General features: G+C 39.7%; 1 protein-coding gene across 1 annotated transcript; it reads left to right on the top strand.

The window, feature by feature from the left end:
- The first annotated feature begins 1,489 nt into the window (after positions 1-1,489).
- Positions 1,490-19,575, top strand: cnn3a (calponin 3, acidic a). Its single transcript, XM_062379314.1, has 7 exons — positions 1,490-1,734; positions 15,031-15,152; positions 15,352-15,418; positions 15,677-15,814; positions 15,927-16,043; positions 17,609-17,755; positions 18,522-19,575. The coding sequence occupies exons 1-7, from the start codon at positions 1,678-1,680 to the stop codon at positions 18,861-18,863; spliced, it is 990 nt and encodes a 329-aa protein (XP_062235298.1). The 5' UTR covers positions 1,490-1,677; the 3' UTR covers positions 18,864-19,575.
- The last annotated feature ends 617 nt before the right edge of the window (positions 19,576-20,192 follow it).

Raw genomic sequence — 20,192 nt, forward strand, 5'->3', positions numbered from 1 at the left:
GTAACCCACTTTTTCACTATGGCTCTGTGACAGGCCAACAGGCATTTAAAAAGAGGTCCCTAAGATGTTGGTGTCTGCTCTAACGTCGCGAGTCGCAAGTGGGGAGAGGAGAGCTTGGAATGGGTCAAATTTCCCTACCTGCATTCCCTACCTGCATTTTGTGGAAACCTGCAGTTTCCACAAGCCAAAAGGACCCCGCTCCATTTCCAGGGCATAGGACACGTAGTTGTTTGGGTTTGTGTGCATTCCTTAATAGACAAAAAAAAGGCAAATAGCAAAGTAGTGCATGAAGTAAGGAAGTGTATATTCAGTCAAATAATAGAAATGGAAATGAGACAAGCAACATGCTACAATAAGTTATCAGTCTGTAATCAGAGTTTAAACTGGGACTATAAAGGTCAGAATAAAAGGGTCTATAGACTGAAGATTTCATTTAAATTTTTCACTCAGCAACCGGTCGTAAGATGTTGACATTGAAGACCTGCCTGAAATGCACCTAGACACGGGCTGCCTTTGCCAATGAATATTGTTTTTGCTCCCTTGGTTGACGCAACCAGGCTGAGGATGAGGAAGACTGAGCAATATGATGATGTAAATACAGTAGCTATCTCTATGAAGATATGCTAATCATGTCATTGCTAATGAATTATGAACTACATGTATAGCCCATAGGAGGGTCCAAAGTTTTGAGACGTTCACCCCAGGCTGGTAGTCAATGCAGGACCGCATGCAATCAAACACATGTTTGTAAAAAACACAAAGCTTGGGTTTCTCCATCTTCAAGACCCCTATTGTTTTCCATGAGGTTGAGTACATGGTGGCCAGTACTCCTTGGTTTTCAACAAGTTCTTACGAAGCTGTGAGGTGTGCTAGGGGTAATTATGTTCTATCAAGCATTCTCTACAAAGATGTACACACAAGAGTGTCTGTGACTTGTCTGCGTTGTCAGTTTCGTGTTGGTGTCTTGCTCTGATTCATAAATAAGTACGATCTCCTGGTCATCTGGTGTGTCCGAGCCCACCACAAGCGTTGGGCCTCTTTGGCCCCTTCAGCTCTTCCTTTTGAGTCTTGAATTCATACATATGCATACATACACCCATGTAAATGACATTAAACAACTTTTATAGACCAAAGGCAGAAATTACACATTCTTTAAGAAATTAAATATTTGAAAATGTTACCTTATATTTCCGGTTTTATTGATAATTAATTGATCATCTCATTCAACCAAACTCCTCCTGATTTCGTCGATTTCTCTGACATGTTTGCCTGAAGAAATCAAACCCTTACGCACACCTCTGCAGTTCATCCATGCCTAGTTTAAGTGCGTTCATGTTGTTATAAATAATTGTGGCTCAGTGTTGTACTGTCTCTTCAGACGCTTACTTCTGTGGTGGAGAGCATCTGGAGAGGGAGTGGCCCCGAGACAAATCGACTTCTTTGATTGGCTGCTTCGTCTGCGTCAATCATTTGACTGTTTTTTCAGCAAACACTGAAATGTCCCACAGTGTGAGCCCCTCTTTCCTGTGTGAGACCATCCTCTCCGTAAACTCCACGGAATTGTCTGCAGTAGAAGTGTCCGCCAGCTGCTGCCTGAGAGGACTCTTCTACACACGGCTCTACGTTCCACTGTAGCTCAGGATATTCCTCTGGCTTCACGCGGGACAAACCAACAAAATGACTAGTTTCAACAAGGGCCCAGCCTACGGATTGTCTGCTGAAGTCAGAAGCAAAGTAAGCGACTTTTACCCCTTTGTCTGAGAGGGAAACCAGGGGCTTTGCGTGTGCGTTTTTAACTTCTCACACTCGACCAGTTTCCTCTCGGTCTCTCTCCACTTTGAGAAAAGCAACACTGCTTTATTCGGCACGGCGCCTCTTTTATGTCCGCTCGCCTGAAGCACACGATGAGTAAACTTTCCCGACTTTCCCGATTTTCCCCTCTGCCTCTCTCAGCTCGGCTGTTCACTGATATACAGAAAGAGAACACAGGCACACTGAGTAGAGATTAACCTCCAAATGTAACAACTGGCAAACAAAGAGAGCCGACTGGAATGTGCACTTTTAATGATGCGGAGGTTCTGCTTCAGGCCTCTGTGCAGAGTTGAATGGCGTCTGGGACAAGTTAAAGATCGCTCCAGCGACTATTGTCTAAAATGTGAGCTAACGGCTGCAGACCTGCTGCAGACCAGTAAAGCGTGTTTACAGTGAATATTCAACACACCGGACTGACAAAATATAATCTCCTCCTTTCTTGGATTAGTTCAAGAGAGCAAGTTTAACCGTATTTAAGGATTTAACGCAGTTATTGTGATGTTATAATGCACAGTCTAACGTCGTTTAAACACTAAACGGTGTTTGTTATGACGCAGTTTCTATATGAACTCATTGTTTGCGGAGGAAGGTTTCTGCACCAGCTGCTGGTGTGTGGCTGGAGTTCAGGAGAGTTGGCAACTATTCACAGATTCCGTCTTCCTGGATCATAAGTCATAAGCGAAACGTTGTTAAAGCACTTACGCTGCATTTTTACCACCGTAGTAATGTGGACAACTTGCTACAGGCCAGTTTTAATCAATATGAGTCGTCCTCCGTGATGGACAAATAATATTGTTGTCTGCGTACAGCTTGCTGAGAAACGAGTTCACAGGGACCGTCTACAAAGTGCAACACAGAAAAGAGATATTACACAAATATTCAATAACCTCACCATAATACTGTATATTCTCACGACAATCATGTCACAGGTCCAGGGAGTCCTTCTGACTATTCTACAGTACAAAGGTTTTTAAAATGTCCTTTATCGTAATTTTTGGAAATATTCTTTAGGGAAATTATTCAATAGCTTCACTGTAATAGTGAATATTCTCACGAAAATAATGGCACATGGCCAGGGAGTCTGGTTGACTATGCTTCAGTACTAAGTTTTGGAAAATGTGGTATGGTATAATTTTGGGAAATATTAAATATGAATATTATTCAATAACTTACCTGTACTCTAGCATAGCCAGCAGGAGACCCTGGATCTGTGACATGATTTTGGTGACAATATACACTATTAAACAGAAGTTATTGAATAATATTCACAACAAATATTTCCCCAAATTATCCAAAATCACCTTTTCCCAAATTTAGTACTGTAGCATAGTCTGACGGACTCCCTGAATCTGTGACGTGATTTTGGTGACAATATATAGTATGAGACCGAACTTATTGAATAATATTAATATTTACTATTAGTAGTCAGCATGAGACCCTGGATATGTGACATGATTTTGGGGTGAATATTCAGTATTAGACCGATGTTATATAAAAGTATTATAAAGTATTACAGGGAAGTTATTGAATAATATTTATATTTAATATTTCAAAAAATTTCGCATAATCACTTTTCACCAAACTTATTAGTGTACCATAGCCATCAGGAGACCCTGGATCTGTGACATGATTTTGGTATAATGTATACCAAAATCATGTCACAGATAGAGAATATACATTACTACAGTGACGTTATTGAATAGTTTCCATAATAAATATTTCCAAATATTTCCATACACAATTTTTCCAAACTTGGTTCTGTAGCATAGCCATCAGGACTCCCTGGACCTCTGACATTATTTTTATGAGAATATACAGTATTACAGTAAAGTTATTGAATATGTTCCCTACAAAATATTTCCCAAAATTATGATAAATTACATTTTTTTTAACTTTGTATTTTAGCATAGTCAGCAGGACTCCATGGGCCTGTGACATGATTGTCGTGAGAATATACAGTATTACGGTGAGGTTACTGAATATTTTTGTAATATCTCTTTTCGGTGTTGCACTCTGTAGACAGTCCCTGCACACTCGTTTCTCAGCAAGCTACACGTAGACGCCAATGTTATGTGTCCATCATGGAGGACAACTCATATTGATGATAACTGGCCTGTATCCCGTTGTCCACATTGCTATGGTGGGAATTATGCAGCGTTTGTGCTTTAACAACGTTTTGCTTATGACTTATTGATCCGGGAAGTCCGAATCTGTGAATATCTTGCCAACTTTACTGAACTTGTGGCTTGCTCCTGGAATATGGACACACTGATATGACCCCATGTTAAAAGAACTGCCCTAAGTGCATTAGGTTTCAGAACAAAAAACATACATGTATTTACCACAACAGAAGTATTCTTTGTCATGAAGTTTGATGTTTCTGCACATGCGCAGTTTAACATCATAACCTTTAAAGCAATTTACCTCAACTTGAAATTGTTTGTTAGTATAATATCAATGTACAAACATTTCTAAAAGCCAAAATTGAAATATGAACCTTCACGCTTAAAATGATCATAGGACAATAGTTTTGATCTTTCTTCTTGCAGCAGAACATTAAGCATTTCTGCTCTTAATCGATTCCATACATGTTAAATCATTTATCAAAATTGCCATTAGGCAGCCATGGCATTTATGTCTCTTTTGCATACATTAAGGGCCCATAATGTGTAAAACACATTTTCTGGGCATTTGCTATCCGTAATAACTTGAAGGGGGTCAGTAGGGACCATCAAAGCATTATAACAGTCTGCCGACTATTTCACTCAGTCCATTCTAAGAAATATGTTATGAGAGTCTTATTTCGCACTTCCTCCCCCTCATTCGGGATCGCACTCGTCGCTAAGCCCCACCCAGCAGGTACCAGTCCAGCCTCCAAACCACCCACCCCCGCTCCCCGTCACATCAACCTCCATCCCTCCACACCGAATGTGAACCCAAGCAGACATGTTGCTTAGCTAGCAGCTTGTTAGCTACCACAGGCTAACCACAACAAACAACACTGGAGAAACACTGCAGCGTGGAGGGATGGAAGGATGGGAGATGGTGCATATTCCTCCAAAGAATGTTACTTTTCGAGACCAGAGGTTATGCTTTATTTCTTCTGACGTGCAGTTTTGCTCTGTTCAGTACTGAGTAACGTAGACGTTACTCTGACTGAAACTCCCTACTGTAACTCGGGACTGAAACTCCGTACTGTCACTTTGGACGTTACTCCTACATTGGCCGGCTGTCCTGATAAAACTTGAACAAACATGAGGATGGTGTAACTTACAGTCCAGAAACATCCTAGTGTTACCGCCTGGAAATATGTGGCTGGTCTTCTATAGCTGCAAACATAACAACTTTCAGCTGTGTTTACCAGAGTGAATGCGCCAGAATGAGACCGGTGATAGGCCCAGTAGCGTGCCATTCAGAGTGCAGTCAGCCAATCAGAGGAGGGGCTCAAGAGGGATGTGTAAACAGTCTGTTCTCTCTGCGAATCCAGAGAGAGGCAGACGACAAGACATGGAAATACACTTTGCAGCAGTATTTTCGACTTTAAACCACTGATTTATCATTTTCGGGGTACTTGTACCTGAAGTTAAATCCCCAAAAAGTATAAAATATGGGCCCTTTAAGTTGCATCGCAGCCTGAGAAAAGTCATACTTTTGATCTTAGACATTTTTATACTTATACTTGATGCACAATGTAGTCAAGTCTCTTAAAATTTTTCCTCCATCCCTTTTACAACATGTATCATTAGTCAAGCAACTAACCACTTTATTAGAGCTTCATACAAGCATGCTGCTTGCTTCTTTTTGTGTCTTTTGTATAAAGCTGCACTATTTTCAAGTCAAGCCTTCTCTGGTATTTTAGACAGAACTGAAATGACAGGCTAGAAGAGAAACAGAAGAGTGATGAAGAAGTAATACAGTAGATTTGTCTGTTAGTGGTCATTCCATTGAAATCTCAAGCATGTGAAAGGTCACTGGAAAATATTCCCCCGACAGGAAGTGACTCATCTGAACTTTCAGGAGTAGAACTGCCACTTGGGAAATGAGTTCTTTCGTCTCTGAACACATAGATTAGTGGATGATTCCAGTGTCATCTGTGTTTGATGTAGATAGTTAATGTATTTGTCAGCCTCATATATTTGCCAAGCTGCCGTCCTTAACAAAGGCGGTGTTCTGCAGGGCAGCATCTCACTCCATATATGAGAGAAAATTACAGTGCTAATGTGCAAAATGATTTGGATGCACTCGTGACTCTTGTGTACTGACATTCAGATGAAGGAAAAAAACTAAATATTCAGTTAGCTCTCTCAATAACAGATCTGTTGTTGAAGCTCAGGAGAAAACATATGTGCAGCTCCCTTTCATATCCAGTGTTGACCATCAGTTGTAGTGGATCTATCCGCAGGCAAATCAGCTCTCACAAATAACGTATTAAAGATTGTTTAAGTGTGTCTGTGACCTAAAATCATTAGTTTTTCCAACAACTCACAGACACTGAGGACTCTTCTATCGATACCAAAACAGTTACAGGAGAATCATTCATCATTCTTCCAGTCCTATCAAATCAATCATTTAAGATGCTCATCTTAAGAAATATAAAATGGGACGATCAGAATTTGAATTATGTAGCTTTTGAAAAAAAGTAGTACAAACTTCTTAAACCACATTGGTTATTTGTGCGTTACTGGCGCAAATTTGCATATGATTTTCTGTTATGTGTAGAGCTTAACTAGAGAGGCTCTCAAAGCTTAGTCTTGACCTTGGCAAAAGCCATTGAGAAAACAATCTAACCACAAAGTCCACTTGGTAACTGTTCTCAGAAACCAATGGGACATCCACAATATCATGACTGAATAGAAGCTCCACTAAATTGATTTTTTTTGCATGAAATTGATTGTGACTGTTTCCTAGGGAGGGACTGAACTTTTAACTGCCAATTGTATGCTGACATAATCTTGGGGAACAGTTGTATGTTGGTAAAGGTTTCTGAGCAAGGAGTTTCAATGAGTGTCATCAGATCCGCTTCAGTTTAGCTGGTGCTGTTCCAAGGGATCTGTTCCACATACTAGATCCAATGTACTATTGTTGATGGAATTTTGCCATTTACACGTTGTCCAGAGGAAAATGTATGTAGAACTGCTTGTGTTAACATCAACTTGCGTCCACCTATGTATTGTAAAAGCGATCTTATTCATTTTAAACCATAATTACATTTGAAGAGAATATGGAAATTGATCAAAACATACCACTGCTAGATAGGACAGGATAGGATAGGCTCTAGATAGATGTCATATAATAATATATAATGTGTGACAAGAGAAAAGCGTCTATGGTATCGTATTAGGCTCTGTAACAGATCATATTTTTTTCATTTTGACAACTCTTTCTTTCTTCAACACGATTGCAGGCAAGAAATTTGCATCAAGATGATAGAGAAGAGTGAAGGTTAGAGGTGTGGAAATGTCTTGATTCTTAGATTAATCGCTTAGCAGACTTGGACGACTCTGCTTTGATAATGAAGATGCTCACTTTGAGTGAATGTGACACAGAACAAGTTTGTTCAGGGCAGCCAAGTTAAAACTTTGCTTGTGTACACCTGGCAGTCTTTCAGGGACCAGAAATTATACTTTGCAAATGTATGTTGCAGACCATATCTTTAAAATACTCAATTACCACTCACCTCTTATAGTACTTGTCTAAGAGTCATTTCAAACAGTATGGTGATGGATACACAATTTCATGTTGAAGAATAGTAAACTATACTGAAATTATAGGTATCATTATATGTAGGCTATATAAAATATTCTCTCTTGGTATTTGAGATTATCACACAGCCCTGCTGCCAACATTTTAATATTTTCAACAGCATAAATCACAACAGTGTGCTTTATTAGTTAAGTGCACTTGAACTTCAATTGAAAAAAAAAAAATGCTTAAATCCTGTGTCCTGTGTTCACTCTTGGCCTCTCATTGTTCGAATATGAAGCTGGATACATCCAACCGAATTCTTGATTTAGAGATTCAAACTCCTGTTTTCCATTTCAAGGCAACAGGGGTTCTAAATTTGTCTCCAAATTGTAATGACTGGTTTTCCTGCACAACATGTGCTCCATTTATTGCAGTGAAATGTCCTCTGTCAAAGAGTGCATAAAACAAAAGGTATAGGACAGGCAGGGGCCCATCTGTGTTCCATTGCACAATGCATGATCAGTAATCCATGCTCCTCTCTGAGCTGTGCACATCACATTCCTGAAATTCTTTAGCACAAACCCCTTGATCAGTACCCAATCCCCTGGGCTGTTTTTACTCTGCTTAGTTGGCTTTTGATTGTGCTTCAAGCCTTGATAGTAGATGTGTTTAAGCTAGGAGTAAGTTGTAGCTCACCCTTAGAAATGCTTTGTGAAATAAACCTGTTAATGAGTTTAAATTAAGAATGTAAGAGTTTTTACATTTTTGCTTGGAAATGATAAACACTTAGTATTTGTGAACCACTTGTGTTATGTATGGTGAAAAAAAGTCCTCTGAAGCGGAAAAAGCAATATTTAGAGATTTAGTGGGCTTTGGAACACAGTGCCATGTAAAGATAATTCCTGGTATAGCTTATGAGCATTTATGTCACCAAGCTTTCGAACAGTAGTATACACCTCCAGTTAGCAATTATATAGTGACAGCAGCTATGATGGTTGTTGTCCTTTCCGCCCCCACTCCTTAAGCCTGAAACATGCTTCTGCGTCTTTTCACGCCGCTGTGGCGCAAGACTCGTTGTCATTCATGCTTCCCCAACCGTTGCGCGTCTTACAAAATTCCGCGCCAGAACACTAGGCGGAGTAATGCTTTTGTCGAAGACAACCTGAGAGAAGCCTTTTCTTTGTGGGTGTGGCAATCGTTGTTGACTGTTTATTTACCTTCTACCAGTCGTGTTCTCCATTACAAACATACGGTGAACCATGGCAGAGAGTGTATTCACGATTCCAACCGAACAGTTGTCCATTCTTCTTTTTAAAATCTTCCGTTGTTTCTGCCTGTATTATGGGGCATGAAACCAGAAATGCAGCTCCGAAGAGATGTAGAGCAGACCAATCACAGCCTTGCGGGCTGAGTGAGCTTGCGGAGCTTTGCCGTAAATTTTAGAAAAATGGGGCGACGCCCGTAAGCACGTAAAAAGGGATACATAAGCACGTTAGGGACCCGGAAGGGCTCTTGCGCTTACGGGCCCGTGAAAACGCAGAAGCATGTTTCAGGCTTTAGGGGTGTACAATGGTCTCTGTGTTATGAGAAACTCCATAGAAGTAGAGCAGTGACGAGCAATACCCAGAGCTTCTGTAAAGATTAATTTATGTAGATGTATATCGGAACTCTTACCTCAGAAATAAGGAACTAGTGTTTCTCTGTGTCAAATGCATCAGAAAGGTCCAGAAGGATAAGGACAGAGTAGAGAGAGGCTGCTCTAGCAGTGTGAAGCTGCTCAGAGACAGCAAGGATGGCAGTCTCAGTTGAGTGGCATGCCTTGAAAACAGACCTCTTGAGAGAGTTAAGGCCGATTTATAGTCGTTTTTTACGCAGGCTAGCAAGCATGCAAGACACGCAACGTGCCTCTTGCGTGCTTGCATACCCCCTGTTGCGGCTTGCATGTGTCCGTCAAGTTTTCTAACTATACGACAAAGCTACGTGAGCCTCACGCAGCCTGCAAGGCTGTGATTGGTCTGCTATCTTCATCCTTTCCGGATTCGCATTTCCATTGCTTTGCAACACGCGCAACGCTTGGGGAACCATAAACCAAAAAGAGTCGGTCGATGCAACTGCTTGGCCAGCCGCAGTTCCAGTCGCAGTACTATAATTCGGCCTTTAGGGAAACAGGCAGTTGACAGGGAAGTGTTAATGAGATGTGTGAGAAAGGGAAGAAGGTTGGGAGCAATAGACTGGAGAATGTGACAATGGATGGGGTTAAGGGGGCAGGTGGTTGGCGGGGGAAGGTTACCAGGGTAAAAACTTGATTGGGAGACAGAGAGGTGAAAGAGAAGGGGATCAAGATGAAGTTGGTGGCAAAGTAAATTTGCAACACGTGCAACGCGCACAGAATGTTTTAAAACGAGGAGCGTATGTCATCTATTTTTTTTGTAAAGTAGTTGACAAAGTGACTTGCTATAAGGGTGGAATGAGGAGGGGGACTGGGGGGTCAAGGAGGTTGGAAAATATGGAGAAGAGTGTTTTTAGGGTTGGAAAATGAGGATCGGATTTTCTTTTGGTAAAAAGAGCTTTTGGCTGCAGAGATAGAGAGTCAGTCAACCACGGGGCAGGGGTGGGATGACAGCACTTTCTGGCTCAAGTCTAGTAAATCAGAGATCTCAGTCCGCTGCTTTTATAGCTGGGAGCGTTATTTAATTCACTATTTTAGATTGTTGCTTTTGTTACAAATGGAAGTTTTATCTCAGTTTTGTAAATCTTTGTGGTTTAGTTTGTACATATACAGTTTTTTTTTTTTATCCATTTTCTCAATGCTGTACATTTTCTACCAGACACTAGCGATGACCTGATGTAATGGATTTCCTCTTTTTGTAAAGGTATGATGAGATTTAGTGTGATCAGCAGACAGCAGACAATACTACAGATTTCTTCTGTTTGTTTTCACCCCCTTTTGTTCTCTTAACCAGTGGGTGGGCAACTGGCTGTTGCATCCAGGAAACTGATTTTTGAGTGTGAGGGGTTGGCAGAGAGGTAAAGACAACTTGGTTGTAACTGATGCTCAACAAGGCAGAGCTGAAACGCTGATCTCCTGACAGAGGACCAAATTGCATCATACTGAAGTACATAGATAGACTAATGGTGACTAAAAGGACTGTAATGAGTAAGGCCTGTATTTAATTAAATTCTGAGAGCTACGTTTGATCAAATAAAACTAAAAATATAAAGATGCCATCGGGATAGCTTGCAAGTGAAAGCAGAATGTAAGAAGCATTGGAGAAGACCGTAGGCTGACACTGGCTGAAAAGTTACGGACCCAAATGTATTTATTGCTTTCGGTTAGCAAGTGTTTGTGTTTTTTTTACTGCTCTGTATCCATCCCGTTAATTTAGATATTTTCTTTATTACAGCAGCCTTTTACCTACTGATTCTCCACAATCACTCAAAGCTCTCTCCTTCTTTTAGCGACTCTCTAGTTCGACAGTTTACATTTAGATTAGGATTGGTTGATATGCTAGAATTTTCCTATTGGCCACCAGCCCAACAACTTAGATTGATGATATATCCAACATAAATATAAATTCAGCAGGTTTTTATAAAGATCAGTTCTAAGTGTGAACGATTTAAAAAACATCATAGGAGCAGAGTCACTTGTTGACTAGCGGAGCAATGCGCCTCAGTGCAGTGGAGCTGATTTTATTTCAGATAAGATCAAACTTTATTGAGCCACACACCGGAGAAATTCAATTGTTACAGCAGCAGGCACCTCAGAACAAGGTAGACAAGAGAATAAAGAAATATAAACATTAAATACACCTTTTCACTGAAGTGGTTGTATGAAATGTTATAAGTCAAGTGCAGTGGCACAGGATGACACATGTCTTACTTTCGACACACGTCACAGCTTCTCCACTCTGCCAGCATTCTTCTTTTCTAGTCTGTATAGAGTAGAGTAGTAAAGTGTTTGCTTGTATCAGTTTTCATGACAGCAGCAGGTTTAACGAAGTTAGAAGTGCCATTTTGCAGCTTTTAATATAATAATCCCTCAAACATTTTAGCAGTTGCCTACTACAAACATAATACATAATTTCCTGCAAATTAAATAGCTTTTACATTTAGAAAGGTTGAGTACAATTGAAGTAACTGGGGATTCATTTTTCAAATGTAATAGAAACAACAGAAAAAAACATAACATACCTCCATAGTTCTCTTGTGGTGTCATCCAATGTGCTGACATTCCTATTCAACCTGAAACTGCGTCATTTACACCATGTCTTATGCCTAAAGACTGCAACCAATGCTAACGCGAACCCTGCCAACCCCATATGTGACCTTTGGCTAGAGCTTGTGTGTGCTTGTGACCAGGAGCGCAGCTCCGATGAGGATATCAGACATCTTTTAAAAACAACACATGGTGTAAACGACGCCATTTTGAGTCAAATATGAATGTGAACACTTGGATGACACCACACAAGCAAAATTGAAAAATGTATTATTAGTAACTTCAATTTCATTGGATTTGACTGCAACACTGTTTACCACTGATACTCCAAAGTGTTTTGGGGACTCAAACAGTTCACTCACCCCTCCATTGGCATAGTAGTGAGTAGATAAGTGTGAATTTTACCATGTTATATTCATCCTGCTTTAATGACATAATGGTAAAAACTGAATATTGGCCATCGGCCTGTCAGCACAGTTCCTGTTGGTGTGCCAGTTGAAGTCCAAAATCTATTCTTATCTCCTGGTATGTACTTGTTGCTTCTGTTTTTCTACTCCGAGTTGATAACATGGCTCCCCTTACCACAGTGTGTGGTATGTGGAGTGTTGTTATAGCTGGAGAGGTGGTTACATATTAATGAATAGTGGCCTCTCTGTTGGCTCATACTTGGTTCAGCACTCAGTCATGTATGATATGACCAATGCCAATCAGCTTCATATTGATTAACCACTGTATTTGGGTGATTTTGTTATCATACTCAGTGTTTCAGCCTGGTTGAGCCATGTAGCTAAATCCCTGACTCAAACTATGCAACCCCTGATTGTGCACTCTTATAATTGTATTGCCAGTAGCAATGACTTAATTTAATCTATTTTCCAAGTGTGTGCAGTATTGTGCGCTCATCAGGAAATGTCTTTAGGTACAAAGATGAAATCGGGTTTTCAATTCAAGTTTACACAAATTGTAAGATTCAAGAGTTTTTCCTCAGAAGCTAATTTTAATGGTTTCATCAAGAGAATTACATCCCTTTTTCCAATGCCTGACTTTTCTTTCTGAGAGTTCTTGGCACTGCTCCTCCAAAATAACTGCTGCTAGGAGAAGAAAAGTGAAAAATGTGTTTTCAAAATCCACCAACATAAAATGTCCAACATTTTTTCCTAAATTACCAATTTTTGTATTGATACTAATACCAAACAAGAGCAGCTGAGTCATGATGAAATAGTTCGTGGTGTTATCATGATAGTAGTCGTGAGCATAACACAGATTGTGGTTTTGGTAAGAGCTGCAGCAATAAGTCAGTCAGTAAATCAGTCAGGTTTGATCCAGATTTTTCCCAATAGTTTCCCCCCTTCTTAAGGTAGGAAACTCTGCAATTAAAGCTGCCTTCAGACATGCACTGAATCTGAGTCTCCATAGTTTCTCTGGTGGAGAGTATGTGTGAACGCAAATGTTAGAGTAAGAGACTCCAGAGTTTCCACAGGCTTTCTCGGAATTGCCACCTAATATATAAGTCTTATAATATATAAGTCTGCAGAAATTCTGCAGCCCTATTCTCATTATGGCATGCCTTTTAATTAAGCGATTCTGGGAATTGTCCAAATTGTTGTCTTTATTTGAAATATGTTTAATGATGTTCTTTCTAATTTACTTCTCCTTTGAGTTATCCTCATCATAAGCAGATATCCTCTACTTTCTATGTAAGTGAACAGTGACAGCTGGAGATACAGGTGTTGGATGCATGGGAATAACTTTTATATCATTAGGTATTTGACTGTGAAATTTGAGAAAAAATCAGTTGATTTAAACAACTTCTTACTTATAAACATTTTTGAAATGCACAGTCGATGTCCAATGTTTTCTGAGTGTAATTATGGATTGTTAAGATGTGTGTGTTGAGATTTCAGTGATACGGCTCAGAGAAGAAAGGAAGTGTTGAGTTATTTACCACAAATTGGAAGTCATGGGTTTTAAAGTATGCTTTTTCCCCCATGCGCTCATCAGCTTCATAGTCACATAAACCAGCTCTATGTAAAAGCTTTATCTTAGAGGAGCATTTAGTATCCCGTCACTACTGTGCAAATAGTTTCATACTTGTTTAGCAACAGCTTTTTTTGATGATTTTAGAAATTAATGAGATAATTGATATAGGTCTAGATATAGCTAAAACATCTGGGTCAGGTAAGGACTTTTTAGTGCAGTGCGTAGCTGGTTATTGAGTTGATAACAGTCAATTAAAGGAAAAACTTCCTTAAAAGTTGAGTCGCAATAGGGTCCACTAGACATGTTGTTGGTTTAGATAGATACTCTGGTGCTACACTTGTTTCTAAGGCCACTGGACTAGACAGTGTACCTCTGCTTTTCACAAGGAGGAGGAGGTGGTGTTTGTTTGTCTGTGATGGTTAAAATTGTATTTTTGAAGAAGTGTTCAAGAGGTAAATGAATAGATTGGATCAGTATAGGATTATGATTCACCATCAGCCTGGCTGCAGTGCTGAAGAAGAACCTTGAGTTGTTTTTAAATGTTGTTCTATTAATAATGAATAATAGGATAATCTGGCATTCCAGAGGGCTTTCTTGTGAGTTATCTAGACTATCTTTCTAGGTTAGGTGAAAATTATATAATTGAAATGTAATAACATGCTGAACTGTTTTTTTTTTGTAATATCCTGCGTGCATGTATAAAGCTGAGGATGAGGCTCTCAAATGAGCTACAACTTTGTTTAGGTCAAGGGTCTATCGATAGGTTAGATTTGAAAATTGCAGCCCTCCCTCCACCTCTCCCTCTGCTGCAAGGAATATGAGTATTAATGAGTAAGCGGCATTGACTCATTTAAACACATATTCCTAATAGCCACATTGGAGGGCAGGGTGGAAACTTTTGAATGTTGCCACCCTGAGGGAGATAGCGCCAGCCGCTCTTGTTAATATTTGTAGAAGCATGTTTGTATCAAAATCAATTCATGATCATATGGTTACGCATCAAGTTTTGAAATCTTTAACATTGGAGCCACAATCTATACCTTATTTAGCTAATTCAATCATTCATCATCAGATGTTATAAATGACACCATGAAGAAGTCATTATCAAGTGTCATTATTACAAAATAAAAAAGTTAGCATTGACAGATTTGTGAATACACAGTGCATGCAAGATATACCTTTCCCTTCTGATGCCTTATTTCATTCACTCATATTTCACTTGCCTTTCATCATAGAGGGGTTGATTTGCAAAGTGGATCATTTATTTTGTATTTTGTATACAGATGGATTTACTTACAAAATGGAATGCAGACTTGAAATTATATTTTATCTTTCAGATTGCTCAGAAATATGACCCACAAAAGGAGGAGGAACTGCGTTTCTGGATTGAGGAGGTGACAGGAATGACTATTGGAGAGAACTTCCAGAAGGGGTTAAAGGATGGAGTCATCCTCTGCGAGTAAGTCCTCTGTGTATTCGATGTTTGCATGTGTGTTTTTGCTGGCTTTGGTGTTACGATTCAAAATTGCATAGATGGCAACATTTTGCTGTGTTAGCGTCACACCACATGATTCAGTCACGGGCCAATGTCTGGTGGCAGAAATTGTGTTCAAATGTATCCCACTAACATGTTCTCATACTTGTTTTCCTTCCTTCAGACTGATTAATAAGATACGACCGGGTTCAGTCAAGAAAACCAACCATTCACAGTTGAACTGGCACAAGGTAATACCTGTTTTGAGCGGGTAGTAATCCATGGGTTTCAATTTAAAACAACTCACAGGTCCACTTCATAAAGATGATTCAGCTTCTTTAAAAAAAGTTATTGCACATCACTCTCTAATGAAAATTGACTCACTCATGGTATTTTCATAGCTTTTTACTAACAGCTTTATATGTGCTCTTGTTGCTTGGTCCTGCCTTTGTTCAGGAGACACCGTTCCATCGCTCATGAGTCACACTTTTCTCTGTTGCTCTCTGCAGCTGGAAAACCTTGGGAATTTCATCACAGCCATCCTGGCTTATGGTCTTAAGCCCAACGACATCTTCGAAGCCAATGATCTATTTGAAAATGGGAACCTGACTCAAGTCCAGACCACACTGCTCGCACTGGTAAACATGGTGAGTGAACATACAGTATAGAGGGTCATTGTCTACTGAAGAACACATCTTTCTTCTTATTGGACAAAAATTGAGTGTCGCATTATTCTGATGACCATATTCTTTCTGTCAGGCAAAGACCAAAGGTATGGACTCAAAGATGGATATTGGGGTGAAATACGCAGACAAACAAGCTCGACATTTTGACGATGAGAAGATCAAGGCTGGTCAGTGTGTCATTGGACTGCAGGTAACTATGTGTTGGTGATTAAGTTGGTCTTGAGGCCCACATATTAACTGGTATCTTAAGAATTAAATACTTTAAGCTCATGTTGTGTAATAGCTAGTGATGGATAAACAAAAAGATCTCTGACTCAGCTCTGAGTGTTATTTTAGTTTTTTACTGAAGTACATCAGAAAAGGAAAAGAGGAACATTTCTCCTTCAATAGAACCTAAATTTAAATATTTTGACATCTCAAATAATGTCAATGTATTAAAATAGAAATTCAGATAAAATACTGAGCTGCAAAGTAAGTCGCCAGCAGCTTTAAGTTTGAGTTTGTAAACTTATGTTTTAACCTGGTGACTTTAATAAAGATGACGAAAAGTACCAGCACCATCTCTGGCTGTGTGTGAGAGACCCAGGTGGCATTGTCTATTGCCACAAGGGGCACCCAATGTGGGGCTCCACGCAAGCAGTGTTGGCACGGTTGGCAGAATGTAGACGGTAGCTGGAGGCTCTCCAAAGGCTGGTGGGGAGGAAGACGGTGCTGATATAGCTCCTGCCTGCTGCACAGAGCTGACTCAGAGTTCCCTAGCGGCATCGCTGCAGTGACACTCGTTTTGACCTTTTCCCCCCCTTTTGTTAAAGTTTTTCTTGTTTTTCAATTCGCACATTTGTTGCAAATTGTAATCCTAAAGTCACGCTCAAAGTGTGAAAAACTTCCACAATGGCAACACAGTTTTTTGTTCTGATTTAATCGTATCACACTGGTATGGACAGAAATAGATTAATGACGTCATGAGCGCGACAAGGTTTATCGGATGTTTTATCTGCGATAATTTCCGATTCTGAAAAATACATAATATAAAGTTCTCATTATCGATAATATATCTGACCGATATATCCTGCATCCCTAGTAATAGCTAATATAAGCACCTAACAAATAGACTCAACATTTTCCTTATAGACACATTCGTCTCTGTTACAATCAATCTATGGTAATACTTAAAGTCAAAGTTCTATTTAAATCAGAACCCAGCCATGACAGAATGCTTTTCCACCAAAACTCAGAGGATACTTAGTTAAATACCCAAGAACTTTCCCAGGCAAAAAGTTCCCCCAGAATATTGTGATTTCCATCTCTACGGCAAGTTCAAATCCTTCCAAGGGAAGAAAAAGCAAATGACTGCTGATTCATCAATAGTGCAATGGTCACATTGTTTGTATGTGCCTAATATTGTTTTGTGCAACAATGGGCATCAAACAAACTTCATTGGTCTATATGTTATAAAATCTCTAGAGCTGCACTATATATAGCCACTTGTATAACAATGGTGCATTAAAGGCTAGCATACTAAAACCAATCAGTAATTTATGGTTCTGCAAGACCCCAGTTTGTGAGCATTCAGAATGTATCATCTCTCGAGCTGGGATATTTTTTGGGAGATGTCCCCACGGAGAAGTTATTGTGGCAGCACACCTATTGAAATTAAATGTCAGTGGTTCATTATAGGTTCATTTTACATAGACAGCCATCAGATCAAATGCTGAATGATTTGGTGAGATCCTAATGCTGGCTTTTTGTCCTCAGATGGGAACAAACAAGTGTGCAAGTCAGGCTGGAATGACTGCTTATGGAACCAGAAGGCACCTGTATGATCCAAAGACTCACACTGACAAGCCCTTTGACCAGACCACCATCAGCCTGCAGATGGGAACCAACAAAGGAGCAAGCCAGGTTAAAACCCAGTCCTCTTTCAATGCTTTTCTTATGGGACAGAGAAGAAACCGCTATAAGCAGAGATTGATTTAAATTTAAAAAATAAAATTATTTGTTTATCTATAGATGAAAAAAGTTTTGGTTTGATTTTGCCTCCATGCGGCTCTTTGTTTTCAATGAGCCCCCACTATTGAAAGCGACATAAGATGTGTAAAAAAAATCACATTGTTTATGGTGCAAGATGAACACCTTTAAAACGTATTACTCTAACCTTCATAGCACCGAATGCGAGACAAACAGTAGAAAGTGAGAACTTTATTCATTTATCTCTCCTGAGCCACAGCCAGTTGAAAGATTTTATTTTTAATGAGATGTGGTTCAGGAGTTAAGAGTGCGTCCACAACCAGAAGGTCGTCAGTTTGATCCCCATCTCCATCATTCCACATACTGAAGTGTGACAGAGGTGAATGAAAGATGTGTGATAGAGAAAGAAGCTGCATATAAGTGATTTGAGTGGTCATTAAGACTAGAATAAGACCATCTACAATGATGATTTATTACATAAGGACGTATACTGGCTCTTAAAACTGGTGTGAAATAATGTGACATTACCCCCAAAATTTGTATTAATTGACCTTGAGTGGTATGACTGACGAATAATATACATCGTTGATGAATCATGAACATTCCTAGAGGGAACTTTCATTCTGCTAGAACAGAGCATTTAATACTGTTGTGCTTTCATCATGTTGTAAAATTTGTGGCACTACTTGGTTTCCTGCAGGCGGGCATGTCGGCTCCGGGTACCAGAAGAGACATCTTTGACCAGAAGGTGGCGCAACAGCCACTGGACAACTCCACCATCTCCCTTCAGATGGGCACCAACAAGGTGGCGTCCCAGAGGGGCATGAGTGTTTACGGTCTGGGTCGACAGGTCTATGACCCCAAGTACTGCGCTCCCCCGACAGAGCCAGTCATCCACACTAATGGTAGTCAGGGCACTGGCACCAACGGCTCTGAGATCAGCGACAGTGACTATCAGGCCGAGTTCCAGGAGGAGGAGTACCAAGGAGGTTTCCATGACAACTACAGCGCCCAATACAGCGACCAGGGCATTGACTACTAGTGGTGACCTTCACCTTCAGAGCAGTATTAACAAGTGTATTTAATCTACACCACAGAGCAAGTCTTTTGCTATCCTCACTAGTCTTTTCTCTTGAAGCTCGAGTGTTTTCCTTCTTGACCTAGACTCATTCATCTGAGCAGCAAAGGTTGTAAGAAGTCGTAGTATCATAGTATATTGAGAAATACAGTGATGGATATGGTTTTAAGCTGAAGAGCACTCTTATTAATACCCACTTTTTAAAAGATGGAACACTGAACTAGTTATTACTTTGTTGACAGATGGTCTAGTAGCATTAGATGTAGCTGCTTCATTCCAATGTCTATTCATGGACTGAAACTTAGCTGATCCATTCCCATGTGTAATCCTCAACAAAAGGCTGATTTATGTGCCTTCTCCCTCTGTGTTCTGTCTGTATTTATACATCCAGCCACAATTTGTGATACAGTTATTCCTGATGTCTTTTTTGTACCACATTTATTTGCTAGATAGTTTTTCTTAAAGTTGTGAGCATGTGAATCCTGATGGAAATCAGATGACCTATTTTGTAGCTAGACTTCCATGTGCCCATTACATTACCTATATTTTCATATCTTACCCCTTGTATTCCCAAACAGTATTTATTGTAGTGACTCATTGCAAAACAGTCCACTGTTACATGGTTGTAAAGAAACGTGTATGTTATAAATAAAACCTTAAATTCTCAATTCTGAAAGCCTGTCTGCACACTATTATTAAGACTGTCTCACATCTCCAGCCATATTGAGAGCAGATGCTACTTTAATTGATGAGTTTGTGAATTTGAAATGGATATTAGTGGTTGATTATATGCAACAAGCAGTGACTTGAAGGCATGTAAGAAAGAGTTATTGGTACTTCTGCTGATATATCTAAAACAGTCAAATTATGGATATCTTCAATGCCGGTGGCGGAGGCATGTTTTCTTCCCTCCTTATTCTTGTGAACATATTTCAATAAATCATTATGGGAATTTCACTCCGACTGACAAATGAACTGATCAGAATTTTGTGGTCAAAGATCCAGGTTACTGAGTGAATTTCTTCCAATTTGGTACAAACATTCAGGTTGTCAAAGGTCCATTTCATGGTAACCTCACGTTCTTGTGAACATGACATAACAAGAACAACCATATGACATTTCATCACCTCTGGCACGGACATTCACTTGGGACTAATGTTGACTTGATTAGAATTTGGTTATCAAATTACATTATTAATCAAGAAAAATTACAGCAGCCAACAAATAAATGAGGCATGTTATGTGGAAAACACTATAAAAAGGCATATTAAAAAAACATTGAACAAGCCTCTA

Source organism: Platichthys flesus, chromosome 21, assembly GCF_949316205.1.
Source record: "Platichthys flesus chromosome 21, fPlaFle2.1, whole genome shotgun sequence".
Taxonomy (NCBI): Eukaryota; Metazoa; Chordata; class Actinopteri; order Pleuronectiformes; family Pleuronectidae; genus Platichthys; species Platichthys flesus.